Below are 21,855 nucleotides of genomic sequence, written 5' to 3' on the forward strand. Positions count from 1 at the left end.
CTTGTCCTGGACTACCTTCAACTCCAGTGAACTTCACTTCCACCCTTCCATGGCCACTCCCCACCCAGAATGCTCCACTGCTAAACCTTACACCCCAACATCCCACATTCTAACTGTAACGACAGCTTAGGGTTCTCTCTTTCTCTTGTCTCACCTCAATAAATGTTTGTTCCAATTGTATAAAGATTCCCAGTGCCAAGCCCCAAAGACCCGGGCAAGAGGAGCCCCCACCCCAAGTCTCATACTTTAGAGGGCCCCAGTCTAACCCTTCTCAGATGGTGCCTATTCCTCTAGGGTAAGGAGTCTGCAGGGCCAAGGGAACATGCCCACCAAAGCCCATGCTCACCCTCTCCATACCTGGACCAAGCTCTGGATACAGAAGATCTTAGTTTTGCCTGTTGAAAGAGTCCTGAGCCTGCTTCTGGGGCCTGCATGGACTTTGTCCTTTCTCTGGAGCATGGATTGAACTGCCAGTGACACACCGCTAAGCCCATGGGGTGGTCAAGGAGTGAGCTATGTGAGGGAGGATGGACCTTGCCTGTGCAGGCTACGGTGTACCCTTCACACTGTGGGGCGGAGCCTGGGGCAGGAAGAGAAGGAGTGTGTATCTAGGGCTGGCTCTTCCCATGTGACCTCATCTGGCACAGTCAGGATTAGGACTGAGTCCTAATAAAGGAATCTTGAAAACTGACCTGGCTGGATTTCAGAACTGCTGTGGACTCCACGTACGTCCTGTTTCCCCTTTTTGACCAGGGGTGTCTTCAGCAGTTATCTTGTGCCTAACCTTCTCCGTGTGTGTTGGATGTGTGTATGTGTAGGGGTAGGCAGATTCTCTTTAGTTCATAGATCTTCAGGTTAAGAGGAACTGTACTGGAGCTGCCGTACTTAAAGGAACTACACCTGACAAGCCTCTTGATGATGCTATAAATGTGAAGGTTTGGGGGAGGCTTTAGGAGGGAGTTAGTGTATTTTCCGTGTAGAAGAAATGTAAATAATGTGACCAGAGTGTTGACTATGGTAGTTTAAAATATATCCACAATTCTTTGATACTCCTTTCAAAAGGAGGAGCCTAATTTCTCTTCCCTTGAGGGTGGACTGGTCTTAGTAATTCGCTTCTAACAAATAGAATAAGGCAGGAACGACAGTGTGATTTCTGAGGCTGGATCATATAAGACATTGTGGCTTCCATCTCTCTCTCAGATCACCTGCTGTGGGAGAAGCCAGGGGCCATGTCATGAGGACGCTCAAGCAGCTGCCCTATGGAAAAAGCCACATGGTGAGGAACGGAGGCCTCTTGCTGAGAGCCACGTGAGGGAGCCACCTTGGAAGCAGATCCTTTAGCACAGTCAACCCTTCAGATGACTGTAGCCCAACTAATATATTGACTACAGTCTCATGGGAGGCCCTAAGTGAGAACTACCCAGCTAAGCTTAATTTTTGACCCACGGGAAGTTTCGGATAATAAAATGCTTGTTGTTTTAAGCTATTAAGTTTTGGGGTGATTGGTGACACAGTAATGGCAACTAATATTATACTTATTCGGTCTTGACCTCACTTGACCACTCCTCAGGATGTGACACTGTTCAGCACTCCCTCTTCCACCCACTGCTTTCCCACATTGGCTTCCAGGAAAGTACTTCCACTTGAGTTTTCTTTTAGCCTCCTAGCCAGTCTTGTCAGTTTTCTTCATTAGCTTCTCTGCTACTTGCCCCTGAAACAACCAATTCTCCTAAGACTTCTATCTTTATTCCTATCACATTGCTTATTGACTTTAATCACACCCATGATTAGTCATAATTAAAACTAAAATTTTCATGTCAATGTCTCCTCTCCAGACCTGTCTCCTAGGCTTCTGCTTATAGGACAGCTGCTTATAGGACAACTCTATTTAGAGTTGGTGGTCCCTGGCTCCTCATACTTATTTGAAATTGAATCATCCTCTTTATCTTCACACTTGTCCCTCTTCCCATAGCCCTTCCAACAATGAGTGAGACCGTTGTCCTCCCAGCTGCTCAAGCCAAAAATGTTGCTCCCAGCCACCCTAGACTCCTCCTTACTTGCTGCTTTCAGGACCTTAGTCATTCGACTCCAGCAAATATCTTTAGACTCATATTGCAATTTTTTTTTTTTTTCGGTATGCAGGCCTCTCACTGCTGTGGCCTCTCCCGTTGCTGAGCACAGGCTCCAGACGCGCAGGCTCAGCGGCTATGACTCACGGGCCTAGCTGCTCCGCGGCATGTGGGATCTTCCCGGACCGGGGCACGAACCCGTGTCCCCTGCATCGGCAGGCGGACTCTCAACCACTGCGCCACCAGGGAAGCCCCATCTTGCAAATTTTTCTACAGGTTTTTCCAGCTTTACTTAATTACTTGTGGTTTCCAAGCGATTCTTGCCACTTCAAGCCCCTGTATGGCTTTGCATATATGCCTCTTTCTAGAATTTTGCTTTTCTATCCTGGATCTGTTGGCTTTCCAATTTTGATAAGTCCTACTTTCAAACTTCAGTGCAAGCGTCTCCTCAGTCTAACTGTGCCCACAGTACTCTGTGCTTATGTTTAGCATCGTCCTTGCAACTCCTGAATTCTCCATCCTACTTTGTAGGGCAATTCTCCATGGTATTTCTACATGTCTTGTGACAGCTTTTATCTCAAACTATCTTCTTAAGAATGTTCGCATAGCAAACAGCCTTGGGAGACAGGGGTAGTAACTCCCTCTGGGACAGGAGGCAGAGGGCAGATTTTATTTCCAGAGAAGTATAATAATGTATGTCTCTGGGGCAAAGACTGGGCAGGTTAGCAGCTCCTGATAAGGCAGGAGGTTTTCTGAGCTTAGGATTCCTCAGCTGTGACACAAATGCATGGTGTGCAGTTTCTACCTAGGGTGCTCTGCATTACCCCTGTGGAACACAGAGGGCAAGGGGAACTGATGTGAACATGAAGCTTATGCTGCCTGCTGAGCCATACATAATAAAGTCCTTTGTCTGACCTTCAAGTTTCATGTCTTCTGCCAGCATCTATGAACCTATGAAACTGTGGCAGGCTAACTTGCTAGCTTGCACATAGGGAAAATCTTGGACTCTTCCCAATTCTTGACACCTCTCCACATGCTTGACTGTAAGTGCCTTGAGAGCAAGAGCTGTGTCTGAATGGACTTTGCTTCCCTTGTGGGTGACACAAGGTAGTTGCTTTATAAGCGGTGGCTGCTACTAATGATGTTTCGGTCTAAATGGCTTTGGAGGTAAGCACTCAGATATATTTACTGAATCCAACTTTGAAATAAATTGCCATGATTCTGCTGCTGGTTATTAGATATTGTGTACATTCCTTGGAGTTGTAGAGGGTGAAGGCTCAGATCTGTGTTCTGTGGCACAGTGAAATTCTCTGGGGGTTAAAAATGCTAGATAGTTCACAGGGTGTTAAGCCCTACTGCAGGTAATGAAGGTGGCTGAGCAGAGTCTAGGTTTTTCTGGGAGGTGGTATATTATGCTGCAGTTGTGATGGGATGGCATTCTCTGCCATTAGCCTCACAGTAGCATCAAACATAGCCAGAGCAGACCAGTCCCCTGTGGAACCAGACTGATTTCAGACCAATCTGTCTGAGCTTGAATGAAGGAATTTATCAGTGCTTCTGGTGCTTGAACTTTTAAGAGCAAAGGCTCTTCCCTTCTTCTAAACCTTTGCAATGACTAATCCCAACCATGACTAGGCAAGATTGCTGGCGGGGTTTGCTCGTGGGAGGGAAATCCACCAGGCTGCAGCTTTAATCCGGCTTTGCATTGTGGAAGCCTGTCTAGCTATCCTTTTTTCCTGGTTTAGGAGGAGATGGAACCTTGTCAGCATTTGAGCTGAGGTGGCTTTCAGAGCCAGAGTCAGGGGTCAAAAGGCTTTGCGCATAGTCTATGGCCAAATGGTTATTAAAGACCACTTCATCCCATTTAAACCTATAAATAAACTGGGGTACAAAGGGGATAAATCGCTGATAATTGGCGATCGATTCCGGAGCCTAAATTGACTCTATTTCCATCTCAGTAGACGCCTCACTTTTTCTTATTCCCTTGGCTCCCTCACTCTTCCTGCATACCCAGGGAACTTGAGTGCAGCATTCTAATGCTTGGTCAGCATGATTCCTAAATTTTCTAGCAGGCTTGACTCACTAAGACAGCTCCAGTTCCCTGAGTGTGTAAAGCAGTCCCACCTCTAAGCGAGACGGAGGCGTCAGAAAAGGAACCCTAGGGCGTGAGCCGGGGAAGGGGGGCGTGCGGGGCAAGGCGGGGCACCCTGAGACGTGCTCGTCTGTTTAGGGAGCGGCAACCCAAGAGAGACTCTCAGGTCGAGTCCCGCCCTGCAGGGCGATTACACGGTGGTGGGAGGCGGACGAAGGAGGGAGTGCGCAAGGGGCGGGAGGTGCGTCTCTGTGCCCCACTCGTTTCTCCCTGGCCCAGGAGAGAGAGACAGTCTTTCAGAAGCGCACGCTGCACTTGCTCAGTGTAGAAGGGGTAACGCTCAGCTGACTCCCTCCTAGACTGGGGATTGGCTCTGCAGGGTGTGCCAAGCACAGGGTGTACGAAACTCTCCGAAGGGAGTTGGAGAGAAGTACTTGACCCGGGGTGCGCGGCGGCGCGCTCAGTCGCGCCCAGTCGCGCCGAGCCCCGCGCAGGCACGCGCCTGAAGCCCCGCCCCGCCCGTGACGAGCGCGCGCGGGGCCTCTGCCCCATCCCTCGCCCGCGCGTTCCCCTCCACGCTGCCTCCGCCGTTCCCCGCCCCCTCGCCTCAGGGGCTGCCCTCGTAGCTGCCTGACTTGAGGTCCGGCAGCTTCTGCTTTTCCTGCCCCTGCCGAGGGACCGAGGGAGCACACCCCGTGGGCAGCGGTGCTCTCGGAACACGTGGCCATCTCGGAGCAGGTTGGAGTGAGCAGCGGGCGGCGCTGCGGGGACAGGCGCAGTGGGCAGCCCCAGGGGCAGCGGCAGGGTCCTGGCGGGGGGAGGACAGGGTTGCGGCGGGCGGAACGGTGTCTCCTTCACTTCGCCCTCCAGCCGCGGCAGCTGCAGCGGGACGCAGAGGTAGCCGAGCGGCCTCAGCTGCTAGCGGAGCGGCAGCGGTGCCTCCCCCTCCCCCCAGGAGACCACCAGGTACCGCCGCGCCCGTCTCACTCGGACCTTGGGGCCTAGGCCCCGGTGGCCAAGCAGGACGCCTGAGCCGGACTCGGGGTCGGCCCCGACTCCTTAAGATGGCCGCGCTGCCCTGCGGCCCCTCTCCCCTCTGTCTGAGACCCCCTTCTGGTCCCTTGATTCGCCTCTGAGCCCCGCTGACCGCACTTCTTGTCCCTCCCTCAGATCACCTCTCCTCGCGGCCTCGCCATGGCGACCTCCGGACAGACCTGCCCGCGGCGTAAGTAGAGCGATCTCTGCGGGATGGGGCGGCGGTGTCTGGGCAGCCGAAGCCTCCCGACCAGAAAACCGCAGCTTCTTTCCCCCTCTGTCTTCAAGGGCTTGGAAGTTCGCCCCTTTCGGTAGCCATTCCACCGTCTGACTTCCCTGGCTTTGCGGAGGAGGGGCTGGGTGGTTGGATCTCGGATAGCGGGACTGACTAGGCCTGGGGAGCTGGTCTGTGGACGCATTCACGTTCAGCTTTGACGAACTGAGAAGCAGAAAGTTATTAATTATCGGGTTCAGCTTTTGCAGGATTGGATCGGTCACGTTTTTAGAGGAAGTAGTAACCCCCCGTGTGAGGGCGCAAGGTCATTCATTACATGTGCTCCTAAGGGCGTGGACGTGCTATGTAGGATGAATGAGCTGGTGTAACGACCTCAGATTGCTTGCCCTTAAGCCTCACAGCGTGGGCCGAGGACTTGAGTGTCATACTAATATGTTTAAAGTGCATTTGATATTTAGTTGATGTAGGCGCTTGAGTGAAACATAAATGGCTGTATTTTTTTTTTATGTTTCAATATTTAAGTTTCAGAAGTATGACCTATCTTTCTCTTTCTACTTCGGAATATTGGTTTTGATCTCCGTGAGGATACTAAAGGTTGAATAGGGGGGAGAGGGACTTGTCTTAGTTTTTAATCTTATCTCATTTGGTTAAATCACATTCCAGTGAATTTTGGCAGGTATATCTGTATGTACAGATATATACGTGTGTATGTGTTTGATTCTTTGTACTAGTCTCATCCTAGGAAGTGAGGCTACAGGCACTGTGTAAATTTAGGAATAGAAAATATTTTTATATATTTTGGAGGGAATTTTCCAAGTTTGTGTAAACACTTAACTGTGATTATCTATTTTAGAAATAAGCCTTTGGTGCTGATACCTCCTTCATGGATCATACTAGACTACAGTGTTATTATAGATTCTAGTGGTATCAAAACTAAGTTGGACTGCTTGGTTTTAAAGGTAGCAGTGGGTCATAAGCTAGTTCTTGGACAGACTGGGAGAACAGGGACGTTAACACTGGAATGTTTCTTCCCACCAGCAATGTGTATTCCTCCATCATATGCTGACCTTGGCAAAGCTGCCAGAGATATATTCAACAAAGGATTTGGTAAGAACTGTTTTAAAAATTTTAGATCTGAAGCGAAAATGTGTGTTTGGATTGCTTAGTGAATTAGTAATTTCTTCAGATTGTAAATATCTTGCTGCAGTAATTCTTCTGTTAGCTACATTTAAGATAACATTTCTTTTAAAAGAGTACTGTAACAATCCACATTTCCCTCCATCCCACATTTCCTCCCTCCATCCCAATTTCCTCCTTTTTTTCATACTTTAGTTCAGGGAATTTACCTTTAAGAAAAAAAAACAATTGTGCTTTCATTTCCTTCGGATGTAGTTTAGGCCTTGGTTGACTAGAATTACGATGTTTTACTGCTTTTGCTTTTATGGTGGTGACTCATAAAGGGTTATGGGTTTCTGCAAATAAATTTGGGTTTTGTTAAAGATTTTGTTCCACACCCCACCCTGCCTATCCTTTAGATTATTTCCCCAGTTGTTCAGATTATTAATTCCAAAGCGAGGTATGCCTTTGAGATAAATGTTCTAAATGCCTGTATCATAATAAACTATTGACTATTCTGATCTTTAAGTTGAATTGATTTTCTGATCTGATGTTTAGGTTTGAAAAGCATGTTTTAATAAATGTTTTGATAAGATGATTTGGAAGCTGTTTTTGAGGGTGGGTGCCAACACGCCAACATACTAGGAGAGCTTCATAGAGATGTTCTGTCCTTTACATGTTAGTTTACATAGAATAATTTAATTTGTTTTCATTTAAATATTGTATATCAACACACATTTTTATCCCCCTCTGAATATGTGAAATGTTTCTGGTTTTTGTTTTTTTAAATGTAGTCAGCTGTTGGTATGCATCTTTTATACAAAAAGATCATTTTGTTCTTTTTTGCTCTCTACTTGAAGGTTTTGGGTTGGTGAAATTGGATGTGAAAACAAAGTCATGCAGTGGCGTGGTGAGTGTTAGTTATTTGATAAGTTCTGACGAGCCTTTATACAATTTTTCAACCCATAAGATAGTCATAACTGAAAGATGTCTACACATTTTATCTTAAAGAAGGAGCAAAAGATAATTTCGTTTTAAGGGAATTTTATCTTGATTGTTTTGGCTTTGGATATGATTTCTGATTTTCATGTGGTCTTTTGCCATATTACTTTGTATGTTCAAGGAACTCAGGAAAGACACTGGTCATGTGGGATTCTGTTTACTTAGTAAGGTTGCAAGCTTAAAGGCAGGGAACCTGTTATACTTTTTTGTAACCCCTTCTTTTAATGCCTGTGGAAAACATTAAGAGTTCTGGGCATAAAAATATTCAGTAACTTAATTTGAGTGTACTAATCGTTTATGTAATGGTCATATTCTAGCAGTCCGCCTTGGGGAAGATTTCCACTTGTATTTTGTGAATTTAGAGAGTCCTAAATTTGAGTATTTTTAAAGAGGTTACTATTTTGGTATTTGGATGTCTTGATCTTGCCTAACAAACTCCCTCAAAGAGAGTAAAGTAAAATTTAATTTTGTGTAATTTTTTTCTTCTAAAAGTTTTTGTTTGGGGATTGTTTTGGGGATGGGTATAGTGTGTGCATATTGAATATTATTGGTTATTTTGATAAATTCTTCCTATAGTTGTTAACTCCCTTAGTGCATATAACTGGTATTTATTTAAATTAATCATTTTGTAGTTTCTCAATGCCTAGACTTGGATTTCTGGGGTTTTATATTGGTCGCATCTGTTTTTTGGTTTCTTTGGTCTGAAAGGAAGCCTGAGTATTTAGTGTGGTTGAGTGACTTACTTGCTCAAGGTAACAGGTTACAGAGCAGTGACTTAGTGTTTGTTTTGTGTTCCCTCTCTTAACCTATTGCCCCTTATAAACCACTTGCTGTGTATTTGCTGAAACACAAAAGGCCTTCTAAAAGTAGAAGACTCAATTCTTGTGTTTAAAAAGCTTGCTTGCTGGCTGGAGAGACAAAATAAACTTTAAAGTAGGGAACAGTCAGAGCAGTATATCTAGTACTAGATTGTTTGATAAATCAAAATCTTTGTTGGAAAGGAAAGGCTTATTGTGGATAGGAATTTTATAAAATTAAGCTTAAGAACATGAAGGATATATAAGAGCTTGATTAGATATGGTATGTTTTAATTTACATTTAATGTATGTAATTCAAAAACATGGTACTGATCTTGTAATATGTCCCTGGCCCCAAATAGTCGCAGTCGCATTTCTCACCTGAACTGCAACGATGTCTGGGCCACTGCAGAAGGTAGAAGCCTAAATATCTTGGTGAGGAGTGAAAGGGAGGGTATAAGCTCCACCAGTGGTATCATCTGACCCATTTCTGGTCCCAGATCACAGTGTGATCTTCTTGGTTTTGTGTCTTGAGGACTCCTTGGCATGTACTTGGCATGTATATAAGCTGGCTCAGTCTGTGGGCTGATGGGTGGCAGTGGGTGGGGCCTTAAGAATCATTAATCATTGTCACTCAGGACTAAAAATAGCTACTCATACACATTTGCATTTCAATTATCTGTTAGAACAGGCTCCATATATATTATATTGTTTTAGTAATGCATTCCTGTTGTGTAGAGCATGTGAAAATGTGCAAAGCTTTCAAAGTCTTAGTCCAATTTAATCCTCCAGAAGTAAGTTTTGTTATTACAGTTGAGGTAACTGAGACCCAGAAAAGTGTCTTCCTCAGTGTTACTCATTTAGTAAATGCCAGCCAGAACTGGATGTCAGGACTCCTAATTTCATATCCAGTGTTCTTCCCTAACACAATTTGGTGCTTTTTAGTATGGGCATGAGTGCCAAGCTTTGACTTGAAATTTCTGTTACTGAAAGCATCTAATTTCAGGAGATTGTATATAAGACCTAAAGAATTGAGTCTGTTTCACGGCAGAGCGATAGTTACACAAATGCTCTGTTTTCTAAGTGAAGGATGATTGGTCTTTTCTCCTTTTGATAGAGTTTTTGGTATTTCCTCATTCTGCAGGTATCACAATTTCAGGTCGAAGGCTTTTCTTTATTAGTTCAGATCAGCCATCTTTAAATTTGGCTTTCCAATGGCCTTAAGAGTATAACCATCATTAGCAGTCAGATCAGAACCCTCAAAGGGCATTTTTAACATTTTATCTTGGAAGATTTCAGTTGCTTGCCTGTATACTAAGCTCTGAAAGGTTAGATTTCTGGATTATCTGTAGCAGATTTTGAATTTCAGATAAGCCCTCTCCATATTATGCCTTCCTTTTCAGTTGGTGTGCAATTAGGGATTGGCAAGTTATTTATATTTGCTACAAACATAAGATTATATAGTACATTTCAAATTGATCACTGCATAGGTTGTTTTTTCTACTAATATCATCTGTTGTACAGAGTATAGTTTATATTATGCATGATATAAATCAGTTGTAGAGTAAATCTCCTATAATTTCCCTCCCCGTTTTTTTTTTTTTAATGAGAATGTAAAGATGGTTGGGAAGGCATTAAACCTGATGAAGACTCTTTATGTCAGAAACAGAATATTGAGGTTACCAAAGAATTAAAAAAAAAAAATCTTTTCTGGCATAGATTCTTACAGTGGGGTGCTTTCCTTTTAAGGATTTTCAGGAACCATTTCATAGTAAATTGTGTATAAACTCAGATTTTAATGAAGGGGGTCTGTGATTAGCCATACTGACCTATTTAGTGTCTCATTCAATATCAGGCAGATTGGAAGCAGTACTAAAACATCCATCCTCCCCCACTGATTTTTTTTGAATCCCAAATAAAATCACCTTAGCAGAAGTTTCCTTAAAAGTCGTATAGTTTGTTGTTCACTTGAGAATCAGATACAAGTAACTTTTGATCCATTGGTTGGAAATGTCAGCAGTAGTAAGATATAGTCAGTAACTTACAGGCTAATTTGTCACTGTTGTATATACTCAGTAGCAGAGGGTAGGAGTGTTTGGGAAGCTAGAAAAAAGAGGATTAGTGAAATTATTGTGTTTCAGTGGGGTTTTGTGTGTGTGTGTGTGTGTGTGTGTGTGTGTGTGTGTGTCAATTAGGAAGTGGATTCTTCTAGGCTTACGAGAAAGTTCCTGAAGTTTGTCTTGTCTTCTTAGGAATTCTCAACATCTGGTTCATCTAATACAGACACTGGTAAAGTTACCGGGACCTTGGAGACCAAATATAAATGGTGTGAGTATGGTCTGACTTTCACAGAAAAGTGGAACACTGATAATACTCTGGGAACAGAAATCGCTATTGAAGACCAGGTAACATTTGAAAATGTGCTGTAGTATTAATTATTTTATTTTTGTATTTCAAAAAAGAAATAAAGCTGAAAACAAATTCTTTTTCTCTCGAAATAGATTTGTCAAGGTTTGAAACTGACATTTGATACCACCTTTTCACCAAACACGGGGTAAGCATGGCATTTTTATCTGCTTTAAATTGAAAAGCATTCTTCTTTGGTATATTTAAGAAAGGTGCACATTCAGGTGCCTTGTGGTGGTGAATTTCTGTTTCTGCCTTTGGAGCATGAGCAGTATGGTTGTTGACTTGCCTTCAAATATTTGCCTTTTATTGTGACACTAACTTGGGTACCTAACATGTTTTTTATAGGCTTTTGTGACTGATAACCAGTTCTGCAAAGCAGTCTTCCTATGGTGGTGGTGGTCCAGTCGCCCCTTGTGCCTTTTAGTTCATTGAGCCATGTTTTTTTTTTTACCTCTTATGATTATCTTGCTACCTCTTATACAGGCATACCTTGGAGATATTGCAGGTTTGGTTCCAAACCACTGCAATAAAGTGAATATTGTAAAAAAGCGACTCATACGGATTTTTTGTTTTCCCAGTGCATATAAAAGTTATGTTTACACTATACTGTTGTCTGTTAAGTGTGCAGTAGCATTATGTTGGGGAAAAAAACAATGTACATACCTTAATTAAAAAATACTTTATTTCTAAAATATACCAACGATCATCTGAGCCTTCACCAAGTCGTAGTAGTAACATCAGAAGATCAGTGACCACAGATCACTGTTAACAAATAAAATAATAATAATAAAGTTTGAAATATTATGAGAACTACCAAAATGTGACAACAGCAACACAAAGTGAACAAATGCTGTTGGAAAAAAACACCCAAACAGATCTGCTTGGTGCAGGATTGCTACAAACCCTGCTACAAACAGGTGCGGGGGGGAGGGAAACACAGTAAAGTGAACTGCAGTAAAACAATGAAGTGTGCCTGTACTCCCCAGTTACAGTGAGGTTCATTTAAATCTGTTTTGTGCCCTCTATGCAGAAGTTATGTCTGTAAATCTTTCCCACTGACATCAGTTTTAAGACAGTTTGTTCTTTTTCCAGAAAGAAAAGTGGTAAAATCAAGTCTTCTTACAAGAGGGAATGTATGAACCTTGGTTGTGATGTTGACTTTGATTTTGCTGGACCTGCAATCCACGGTTCAGCAGTCTTTTGTTATGAGGGCTGGCTTGCTGGGTACCAGATGACCTTTGACAGTGCCAAATCAAAGCTGACAAGAAATAACTTTGCAGTGGGCTACAGGACTGGGGACTTCCAGCTACACACTAATGTGTGAGTATTTCTTTTGTGGGATATTATGATGTAGGACCTCAAAGTGGTATTGATGTCTCCTGTCATCTCCTGTGAATCTAAGTACAACCTAAAGGAATTTTCTTAACATAAAAAGATCATCCTTGGGCATTTCTAGAATGCCCTTCAGAAGTGTACAGTAAAAACCATTAGTCTGAGTTTTGGTGCTGAGAGAGTAAATGTTCATTTCACATGAGGCTTGATGTGCTTTGGATTTTTAGAAGAGGCTAAGATGGGAGTTCCTTGGTGGTCTAGTGGTTAGGATTTGGAGCTTTCACTGCCGTGGCCCGGGTTCTGTCCCCGGTCAGGGAACTGAGATTCCACAAGCTGCATGGTATGGCCAAAAAAAAAAGGCTAAGACATTGCCAAACTCTATGTGCATTCATTTGACTTCATTGTCTGTGATGTGTGAGGTGCTCATTTGATAGGATTACCTAAAATGTATAGAGTTTTTACCTAACCCAAATTAAATGTATATGTAGAAAGGACTTAAAAAGAATTTTTTCCCTTATAAAAATGATGCATTGGTATATAACAAGTACAAAGAAGAAAACAAAAATGTTTCATAATCCCACCGTCTAGACATATAATTTTTGTTAATTGTTAATGCTTTGGTGTTTCATCTTTTTATATGTGTGTATATAAAATACATACCAAAAAGGCTGTTTTTAACCTCCCCCACCTTAATACATTTTGATCATTTTCCTATAGCATTATGTATTCTTAGTGATGGTTAGTGGCTGCATGATAATTTTTATAGATATACCATGATTGATTTGACCAATCCCTGTTTTTGGACATAAGTTGGGAAAAGTCCTTTGATGACATTAAAAAAAATTTTTTTATTTATTTAGTTTTGGCTGTGTTGGGTCTCCGTTGCTGTGCGTGGGCTTTCTCTAATTGCGGTGAGCGGGGGCTGCTCTTCATTTCAGTGCGCGAGCTTCTCATCGCGGTGGCTTCTCCTTTCGCGGCGCACAGGCTCTAGGTGTGTGGGCTCTAGAGTGCAGGCTCAGTAGTTGTGGCGTATGGGCTTGGCTGCTCCGCAGCATGTGGGATCTTCCTGGACCAGGGCTCGAACCCATGTCCCTTGCATTGGCAGATGGATTCTTAACCACTGCGCCACCAGGGAAGCCCCGAAAAGACCTTGTAAAACTAAAGTTTTCAGTGGAACACTAGAGACCCATGTAAGCAATGGCTTTTATTTAAATGTAATGCTACAGTATCAGCCTTGTGCCTTAGACATTATTACATTGTCTAGTCTACGTTGACTAATTTAAAATATCTTATAGCAATGATGGGACAGAATTTGGAGGATCAATTTATCAGAAAGTATGTGAAGATCTTGACACTTCAGTAAACCTTGCTTGGACATCAGGAACCAACTGTACTCGCTTTGGCATTGCAGCTAAATATCAGTTGGATCCCACTGCTTCCATTTCTGTGAGTACTGCTGTGGGCTTAGAATGGGATTTTGGTTGTGGGACTTAATCTTTGGGTATATTGGATTGTGTTGAATATTTGAACTGTGGTTCACACAATTCCCAGTTTACACACAGATTGGGACTAGAACTCGGGAATGCTGCTTTTTTTTGTTGAGACAGAGATGTTTGCTATCCAGGCCACAGGAGTTTGTTTAAATTAACTTCAAAAGTTGTTGAAGTAGTGTAGATAATAACTGAGGGCCAAGCCTGTCCAAGCCCAGGGAAGCCAGTATTTTGGGCCCTGGGCAGTTCGCATTCTGGTTGGAAGGTAATAGTACTTTGTTACTTTGTGTTTGTCTTTAATGGTTTACAAAATATCTTCAGATTTGATCTGAGCAGCCAGTGGTACACATGCTGTTTTGCAAGTGAAGAAACCAAAGCTTGGAGAGAGGAATGACGTAGACCACAGCTAGGGAAGGAAGGAAAGAGAGGTAGGGCCAGGACTGGACTTGCATGTCTTTTGATTTCCCTTCTGTCTAGGGTGACTAGGTAGCTCATCCTGCTTTGCCTGGGACTATCCCAACTTTAGCACTGAAAGTCCTGCATCCCAGGAACTCCTCCCCTCTATTGTGGGTTGGTTGGGTTGCATTGCCACCCTAGTCCTGTCCTTATACTCTTTCTGCTATTTCTTCCTTCAGTCATAGTGGATTGTGGTAGGGGGGAGTACAGTGTCTGAGGGTATAGAGCGCTGGCTCCAGTTTCCGGCAGATCAGCAGCTCTTCCTGTGTGTTAGTTGCTTACAGGTCAGGCACTGTATGTACTAGAATGAAAGAGTTAAACCTTCCGTGAGAGTTATTTCTGTTACATAAAGTCATCTTCATTCCTGAGGACGATATGTTTTGATAATTTAGGCAGTTAAGTTTTAGCCCCATTCTTGTTTTAGCTTAGCAGAGTTGTAATCAGAGAGAATGAGAAGCACCCGGAATGCTTTTCCTGTTGGCAAGGCAGTGATTCATTTATTTTTCCCTTCTCTATTTCTGACTACACTGTAGCAGTAAAATCCTCAGGATTCACACAGCACACTGTGCTGCGGTAGCTACATTGCTATTCTCTTCAAATATATGTCTATGGCACCATCACAGGTTTAATGCCAGCAGAAGATGCAGCTCTCTCACAGTCTAAAATGGGAAGGCAGCTTGGGACCTATGTGCCAGTGAGTGACTTCTGGGGATTAGTTTGGAAAACTATTGAATATTTAGCATGGTCCACCTAAGTAGTGCTGCTGTTACCCTAATCAAGCATCACCCAGGAAGCATTGCATAATGCTCCATTAGTTTCATGGTTGACTCCTAAAATAGTAGGAGCTATTTTATTGTTTGGGGCTCTTAATTTGTTTGGCAAAAGATGGTTGCTAGTGGGGCATTTCTTCCTTAGACAAATAACTCACATGGTCATTGGTGGCTCATGAAGACTTGGCTGTAGTGCCAAGTGAATACAAGTTTTGTTTCTGTGACTTTTGCCTGTATAGTTGGATCATTTCTCTCTCAATTGGGCTGTTTTGATATACATTACAAAAGAGTGTAGACATCAAATCATTTCCAAGTCTTTTTTTTTTTTTTTTTTTTTTTTTTGCGGTACGCGGGCCTCTCACTGTTGTGGCCTCTCCCGTTACGGAGCACAGGCTCCGGACGCGCAGGCTCAGCGGCCATGGCTCACGGGCCCAGCCGCTCCGCGGCATGTGGGATCTTCCCGGACCAGGGCACCAACCCGTGTCCCCTGCATTGGCAGGCGGACTCTCAACCACTGCGCCACCAGGGAATCCCCCAAGTCTGTTTTGATCCCAGAGGCTGTTTGTTACCTTTTTATTACCATAGCGCTCAAAATGCTGAAGAGCAAAGTTACCTGACTAGGCAACCTAGGCCATGGAGAGCAGGGTGAGATGCCCCCATTTACAGCCTTAGGCCTCTGGTATGGCTTAAGTGATGTCAGTAGTGGGAGAGAATGGAGCTCGAAGCTTCTCCTGACCATGTCTTCCTCTCCAGGATTCCTTCCAGCCCTTGAAAGTCTGTGACTAAAATCCTAAAATATTAGAATTGTACAAGGAGGGAAGGGGTCTGGATTGGTAAATGATGCCGCTTTGGAACGCCTTCTTAAGCACCGTCTAGTTATATACAGCCAAGACTCAAGGGCATTAATGAGAGGTGTGAGAAAGTGAGGTGAAGGAGTTGTAGTCAGTCTCTTTCTTCAGAGGAAGTGCTTGTCATTTGGAGATTTAGAACATGCATGGTTTAAATTCTTTAGGAATACCCCTGAAAGTAGTGTCGTAGTCACAAAATTAAACTATACATACACATGCCATACTTTGAGGGTGGTGTGTGTGTCAATGTCATGTAGTTAGTGAGCCTGGTGAACTTCCATTACCCACATTCTGGTATGGTCTTATGTGCTAGATTAGACTCAACAAGGACAGTTTTTTTTTTGTTTTGTTTTTGTTTTTTAAGGACAGTTTTTATGAGAGTGCTTAGGCTTTTGTGCTATATGGACAGTTTGGGGTCTGTGGACACATCCCAAAAGATTGCAAGAGTTTTGTGTCCTGCTGACAATTTGAATTTAGTGGATGAGGATTAAGTGGCACCTAGTTTTCGCTTAGCTTAATACAATATTAAATTTTATTAACTCTTGTGGAAAAGTGAATGCGTCATAATTGTATGATAGGGAAACACCCAGGGGCTTTGTCCCTCCATTCAAAAATTTGTCTTACATTTGTTTTTGCATTTTATCTTAGGCAAAAGTCAACAATTCTAGTTTAATTGGAGTGGGCTACACTCAGACTCTGAGGCCTGGTAAGTATTAAGGATTGTTCTGATAGTGGTTTCAAAATTAGGTTCATTTCTCAGCTTCTTTTTATTTATTTATTTTTTAAATGGAAACTTTTGAGTTTATGCTTTAAAAGGCAGTATTAAGAGAATGAAGACATACCATAGACTGAGAAAAATGTTTGCAAATCATACAAAGGACTTGTACCCATAACATGTAAAGAACTCTTAAAACTCATTAATAACTATGACAAACAACCCAATCAAAAAATGGCAAAAGACTTGCAAAGACATTTATATGAAGACATACAAATAGCTAATTAGCACAGGAAAAGGTGCTCAGTGTCATTAGTCATTAAGTAACTGTAAATTAAAACCACAGTGAAATACCACTGCTACCCACTAGAATCGATATAATAAATCATTAGAAAATAACAAGTGTAGATGAAGATAGGGAGAAGTTAGAGCCCTCATACAGTGCTGGCATGCACATAAAATATTACAGACACTTTAGAAAACAGACTGTTAGATTTTTTTTTTAAATAGATCTTTCTTGGAGTATAATTTCTTCATAATACCATGTTAGTTTCTGTTGCACAACAAAGCGAATCAGCCATATGCATACATATCTCCCCATATCCCCTCCCTCTTGAGCCTCCCTCCCATCCTTCCTATCCCACTCCTCTAGGTCATCACAGAGCACTGAGCCGATCTCCCTGTGCTATGCTGCTGCTTCCCACCAGCCAACTGTTTTACATTTGGTAGTGTATATATGTTGAAACTTCTCTCACTTCGTCCCAGCTTCGCCCTCCCACCCCATGTCATCAAGTCCGTTCTCTTATGTCTATCTCTTTATTCCTGCCCTGCAACCAGATTCATCAGTACCATTTTTTCTTTTTTTTTTAAGATTCCATATGTATGCTTTAGCATATGGTATTTGTTTTTCTCTTTCTGACTTACTTCACTCTGTATGACAGACTCTAGGTCCATCCACCTCACTGCAAATAACTCAATTTCGTTTCTTTTTATGACTGAGTAATATTCCATTGTATATATGTGCCACATCTTCTTCATCCATTCATCTGTCGATGGACATCTAGGTTGGTTCTATGTCCTGGCTATTGTAAATGGTGCTTGCAGTGAACATTGGGGTGCATGTGTCTGGTTTTCTCAGGGTATATGCCCAGTAGTGGGATTGCTGGGTCATATGGTAGTTCTATTTTTAGTTTTTTAAGGAACCTCCATACTGTCCTCCATAGTGGTTGTATCAATTTACATTCCCACCAACAGTGCAAGAGGGTTCCCTTTTCACCACACCCTTTCCAGCATTGATTGTTTTTAGCTTTTGATAATGGCCATTCTGACTGACCAGTGTGAGGTGATACCTCATTGCAGTTTTGACTTGCTTTTCTCTAATAATTACTGGTGTTGAGCATCTTTTCATGTGCCTCTTGGCCATCTGTATGTCTTCCTTGGTGAAATGTCTATTTAGGTCTTCTGCTCATTTTTTTTTTTTTTTTGCCGTACGCGGGCCTCTCACTGTTGTGGCCTCTCCCGTTACGGAGCACAGGCTCCGGACGCGCAGGCTCAGCGGCCATGGCTCATGGGCCCAGCCGCTCCATGGCATGTGGGATCTTCCCAGACTGGGGCACGAACCCGTGTCCCCTGCATCAGCAGGCGGACTCTCAACCACTGCGCCACCAGGGAAGCGCTCCTCTTCTGCTCATTTTTTAACTGGATTGTTTGTTTTTTTGATATTAAGCTCCATGAGCTGTTTGTATATTTTGAGGTTAATCCTTTGTTGTTTCAATTGCAGGTATTTTCTCCCATTCTGAGGGTTGTCTTTTTGTCCTGTTTATGGTTTCCTTTGCTGCACAAAAAGTTTAATTAAGTCCCATTTGTTTCTTTTTGTTTTTATTTCTGTTACTCTAGGAGGTGGGTCAAAAAAGATCTTGCTGTGGTTTATGTCAAAGAGTGTTTTTCCTCTAAAAGTTTTATAGTGTCTGGTCTTATATTCAAGTCTTTAATCCATTTGGAGTTTATTTTTGTGTATGGTGTTAGGTAGTGTTCTAACTTCATTCTTTTACATGTAGCTGTCCAGTTTTCCCAGCACCACTTATTGAAGAGGCTGTCTTGTCTCCACTGTATGTTCTTGCCTCCTTTGTCATAAATTAGGTGTCAGTATGTGCGTGGGTTTATCTTTGGGCATTCTATCCTGTACCATTGATCTATATTTCTGTTTTTGTGCCAGTACCATACTGTCTTGATTACTGTAGGTTTGTGGTATAGTTTGAAGTTGGTGAGCCTGATTCCTCCAACTCGTTTGTCTTTCTCAAGATTCAGCTGCTGCTTTTCCAAACCTTTCAAGCATACAGAAGAATTGACAGAAAGTACAGTGAACACATGTTTACCTTTTGCCACAGTTTTTTATTCCTTTCCTTTTTTTTTTTATGGTGGGCTGTTTGGAAGTTGCAGCTATCATGACATTTCCCTAAATGCTTCAGCATGCATCTCCTCAGAATAAGAACATTGTCCTGCATAACCACAATACTGTTATCACACCTGAGAAAGTTAACAGTGATTCCATATTATTACTTAATATCCGTTCTCTATTTACTTTCCTCACTTGTACCTGAAATGTCTTGTAGTAATTTTTATTTCTCCAGTCATAGTTCACTCATTGCTTTGGTTGTTTGGTCTCTATAGTCTCATTTACTTTACATAGTATTTTTGAGCCTTGCTGTGTTTTCTGGAGCAGTACTTCTCAAATACCAGTGTGTGCATGAATCACCTTGGGAATCTTATTAAAATACATAGGTCTGGGGCGAGGGGTTCTGACTTTCTAACAAGCTCTTAGGTGATGCCAGTGTTGCTGGTTCTTGAACCACCAGTTGAAGAGCAAGGTTCTAAAGCACTTGGAACTTTTTCCCCAGACTTTTTGACTGTTTTGGAACCTAAAGAAAAGAATGGTACCACGAACACTCATACCTTCCCCACGTTGACCAATTACTAACATTTATTTTGTTTTTATTATCTCTCCATGTCTCTATACATAATCCTTCTTTTTTTTCCCCACATATCCTTATGAATTATTTAAATGTTTTCCAAGCACATAGACACATCAGCCCTAGCATACATATCATGAGAGTAAGACATTTTTAACTGCATCATTATAAAGACATCATAACTATAATACTGTTTTCACAGCTAAGGGAATTAACAGTTTGAAATTATACCTAATATATAGTATATATTTGGATTTCTGCACTTGTCCCAAGTGTCTTAATTGTAGCTTTTCCTTTCCAGGATCCAGTTATGGTTATCATTTAGTCTGGATAGTGTATTGAACATGATTGTATTTTCCAGAGCTGTTTGAGCTTTATTATGAAGTTCTTATGCTCTGGGACTTGATTCCTTCCTTACTGTGGATGTGCAAATGAATTGTCTGGTGTCTCAGATACTCCCACGCGCCCTCTGGTGGCTGGCACTAGTAGGTCATCTGACAAGCTGAGGAAAAGTGACAGGTTGTGGCGTGACTGCAGACTCCCATGAGGTGTTTCAGGCACTTGATAGTTGTCTGCTTTTGTTTACAGGTGTGAAGCTTACACTGTCTGCTCTGGTAGATGGGAAGAGCATTAATGCTGGAGGCCACAAACTTGGGCTTGCCCTGGAGCTGGAGGCTTAATCCAGCTGAAAGAAACCTCTGGGAATGGACATCAGAAGATTTGGCCTTAATATATTTCCAGTGCGACCAGCAGGCTTCCCCCCCACCCCCACACAAGAAGGTGATCAAAACAAAGGATGATCTAAACAAGAGCTGTATTTTAAATATTTAGGCAGTTACTTGTTAGCTGGTTTCTAGTTGAATTGGTTATCTATCTAGTTACCAATGCTGCAGTCGTGCAGTCACCTATACATTATTTAAATGTATTTAACTGTTAAATGCGCTACCCACCAATAATGAAATAGACCTTTATGAAAACTGTGCAATTGTGTGCATGTTTGTTTTTATGTTTCTTTTAACATTGAATATTGCCATTGAATGAGATGGATCAGTGGATGTTTTAAGATGAGGTTAAAATTTTTTGTTAATTTCAACCATCATTAGAATTACTTTTGGTATCCCAAAACATTACAAATTATGAATAAAACAAGTATACATAATTAATGACTCTTAAGTATTTGCAGAGTTAAAAACTTGGCAGCTAGGGTCAAATCTTCCTTGTTTCTAGCTAGTACTTTATTTTTCCAGTGAGCATTTATTTTGCTCTTTTCATGAATCTGTGCCACAGAGTCCTCTCACCCGAGAGTAACTCCATGAGATTTTTAGACTACAATAAAGTAAGAAGATATATGCCTTCATATCTTCAGTTTGTAAATTTGAAAAATTACATTGGATCATCGTGAACTCCAGGAAGAGTTAGCAAGTGATGAAAAAAGAGAAATGAAGGGATGGTGCTGAAGGTTGTATACACCCACCACACCCCTTTGGGTTATTGCTTTGGAAATGATCCAGGCCCTAGTTAGGTAGGATGGGACGAGGTGTAGGGAAAGGGAGTAAGGCGTAGACAGACAGTGTCAATACCCAGAGGGTCTGTAGAATGGAAGTGTATGGGCCCCAGTGAGAGGTCATTACTCGTTTCTTTTCAGGCAGGCACTGAGAAGCTTGGGCCTAAGTTTGTGACCAGAGTGCCTTCAGGCTATGTGGCCATTGGCCTTAATCTGGACTTGAGCTGAATGATAGAAATTAATAGATGATTTGGTTGGAAAAGTAGGAAAGAGGAATTTTGATGGCAGAAGTGTTAGAAAGATACCATCAAAGGTTAGAGAAGGGTTTTGTTGAACAAATTCATAATACTAGATCTGTGGTATAGTTTGAAGTCAGAGAGAACAGATAAGAAAATGTAGTACTTACTTACTACCCAAAAAGTGATACATGCTGAAAATTTCAAGGTCAAGAAGAATCTGATGAGAGATTAGCAACCCAAACAAGCTTTCCATACAGGTGGAATGGGGGGCACAAAGGCCCCTTCTGATCTGTTTGTCCTAAGGGACTGGCTGGAATGGCCCATGGAATAAGACACATAACTTAATGGCAGTAAGTTGGAATTTGAACCAGTTTGTTTGAATCAGGCAGGACCTATTGCTAGGTAAGAAGAAAAACAGGAAAGGGTGTCTGCAAGCTAGGTATGAAAGCAGCTCTTGTGTTTGCAGGATACTTAAGAGTAAAATGGACCTATTCACCCATGTGCTTCTTATATACTTTTATAAGTAGGAGAGAGAAGGATAGTTTACAGCCAGGTTCCTGAGGGTTGTCTGAAATGCAAGTATATATCCCAAATACTGTAGGGTTATGAAAGTTGCCAGCTGTGGGCTCATGGGGCTCCTGTGGCCTTGATATGTTAGAAATTAATAGATGATTAATTTATTAATCAGCAGCCTCCAGGTTCAGTTCCACCACCCAGGCCTAACAGATGGTGGCAAAACCTAATTCTAGGCTGATACCATTTCTGCCTGAGGCCTGA

The 21,855-nt window shown here is 42.3% G+C and overlaps 1 protein-coding gene across 2 annotated transcripts; it reads left to right on the forward strand.

Moving 5' to 3' along the window:
* Positions 1 to 4,970: 4,970 nt before the first annotated feature.
* VDAC2 (voltage dependent anion channel 2) lies at positions 4,971 to 20,144 on the forward strand. Of its 2 annotated transcripts, XM_060125439.1 has the most exons (10): positions 4,971 to 5,127; positions 5,332 to 5,386; positions 6,470 to 6,538; positions 7,408 to 7,457; positions 10,599 to 10,751; positions 10,848 to 10,900; positions 11,848 to 12,075; positions 13,383 to 13,533; positions 16,300 to 16,357; positions 19,924 to 20,144. In XM_060125439.1, the coding sequence occupies exons 2-10, from the start codon at positions 5,356 to 5,358 to the stop codon at positions 20,013 to 20,015; spliced, it is 885 nt and encodes a 294-aa protein (XP_059981422.1). In that variant the 5' UTR covers positions 4,971 to 5,127; positions 5,332 to 5,355; the 3' UTR covers positions 20,016 to 20,144. The 2 variants fall into 2 exon arrangements, with proteins under 2 accessions (XP_059981422.1, XP_059981423.1); XM_060125440.1 differs by lacking the exons at positions 4,971 to 5,127; positions 5,332 to 5,386; positions 6,470 to 6,538 and adding an exon at positions 8,709 to 8,761.
* The last annotated feature ends 1,711 nt before the right edge of the window (positions 20,145 to 21,855 follow it).

The sequence above is a fragment of the Lagenorhynchus albirostris genome, chromosome 16, assembly GCF_949774975.1.
Source record: "Lagenorhynchus albirostris chromosome 16, mLagAlb1.1, whole genome shotgun sequence".
Lineage (NCBI taxonomy): Eukaryota > Metazoa > Chordata > Mammalia > Artiodactyla > Delphinidae > Lagenorhynchus > Lagenorhynchus albirostris.

What these genes read in the sequence shown, in the direction of transcription:
- VDAC2 (XM_060125439.1), top strand. Translation starts at nt 5,356, where the DNA reads ATGGCGACCTCCGGACAGACCTGCCCGCGGC. An exon ending in TTCCAGCTACACACTAATGT is followed by an intron (nt 12,076 to 13,382) that starts GTGAGTATTTCT and finishes AATATCTTATAG; the next exon opens with CAATGATGGGACAGAATTTG. An exon ending in ATCCCACTGCTTCCATTTCT is followed by an intron (nt 13,534 to 16,299) that starts GTGAGTACTGCT and finishes ATTTTATCTTAG; the next exon opens with GCAAAAGTCAACAATTCTAG.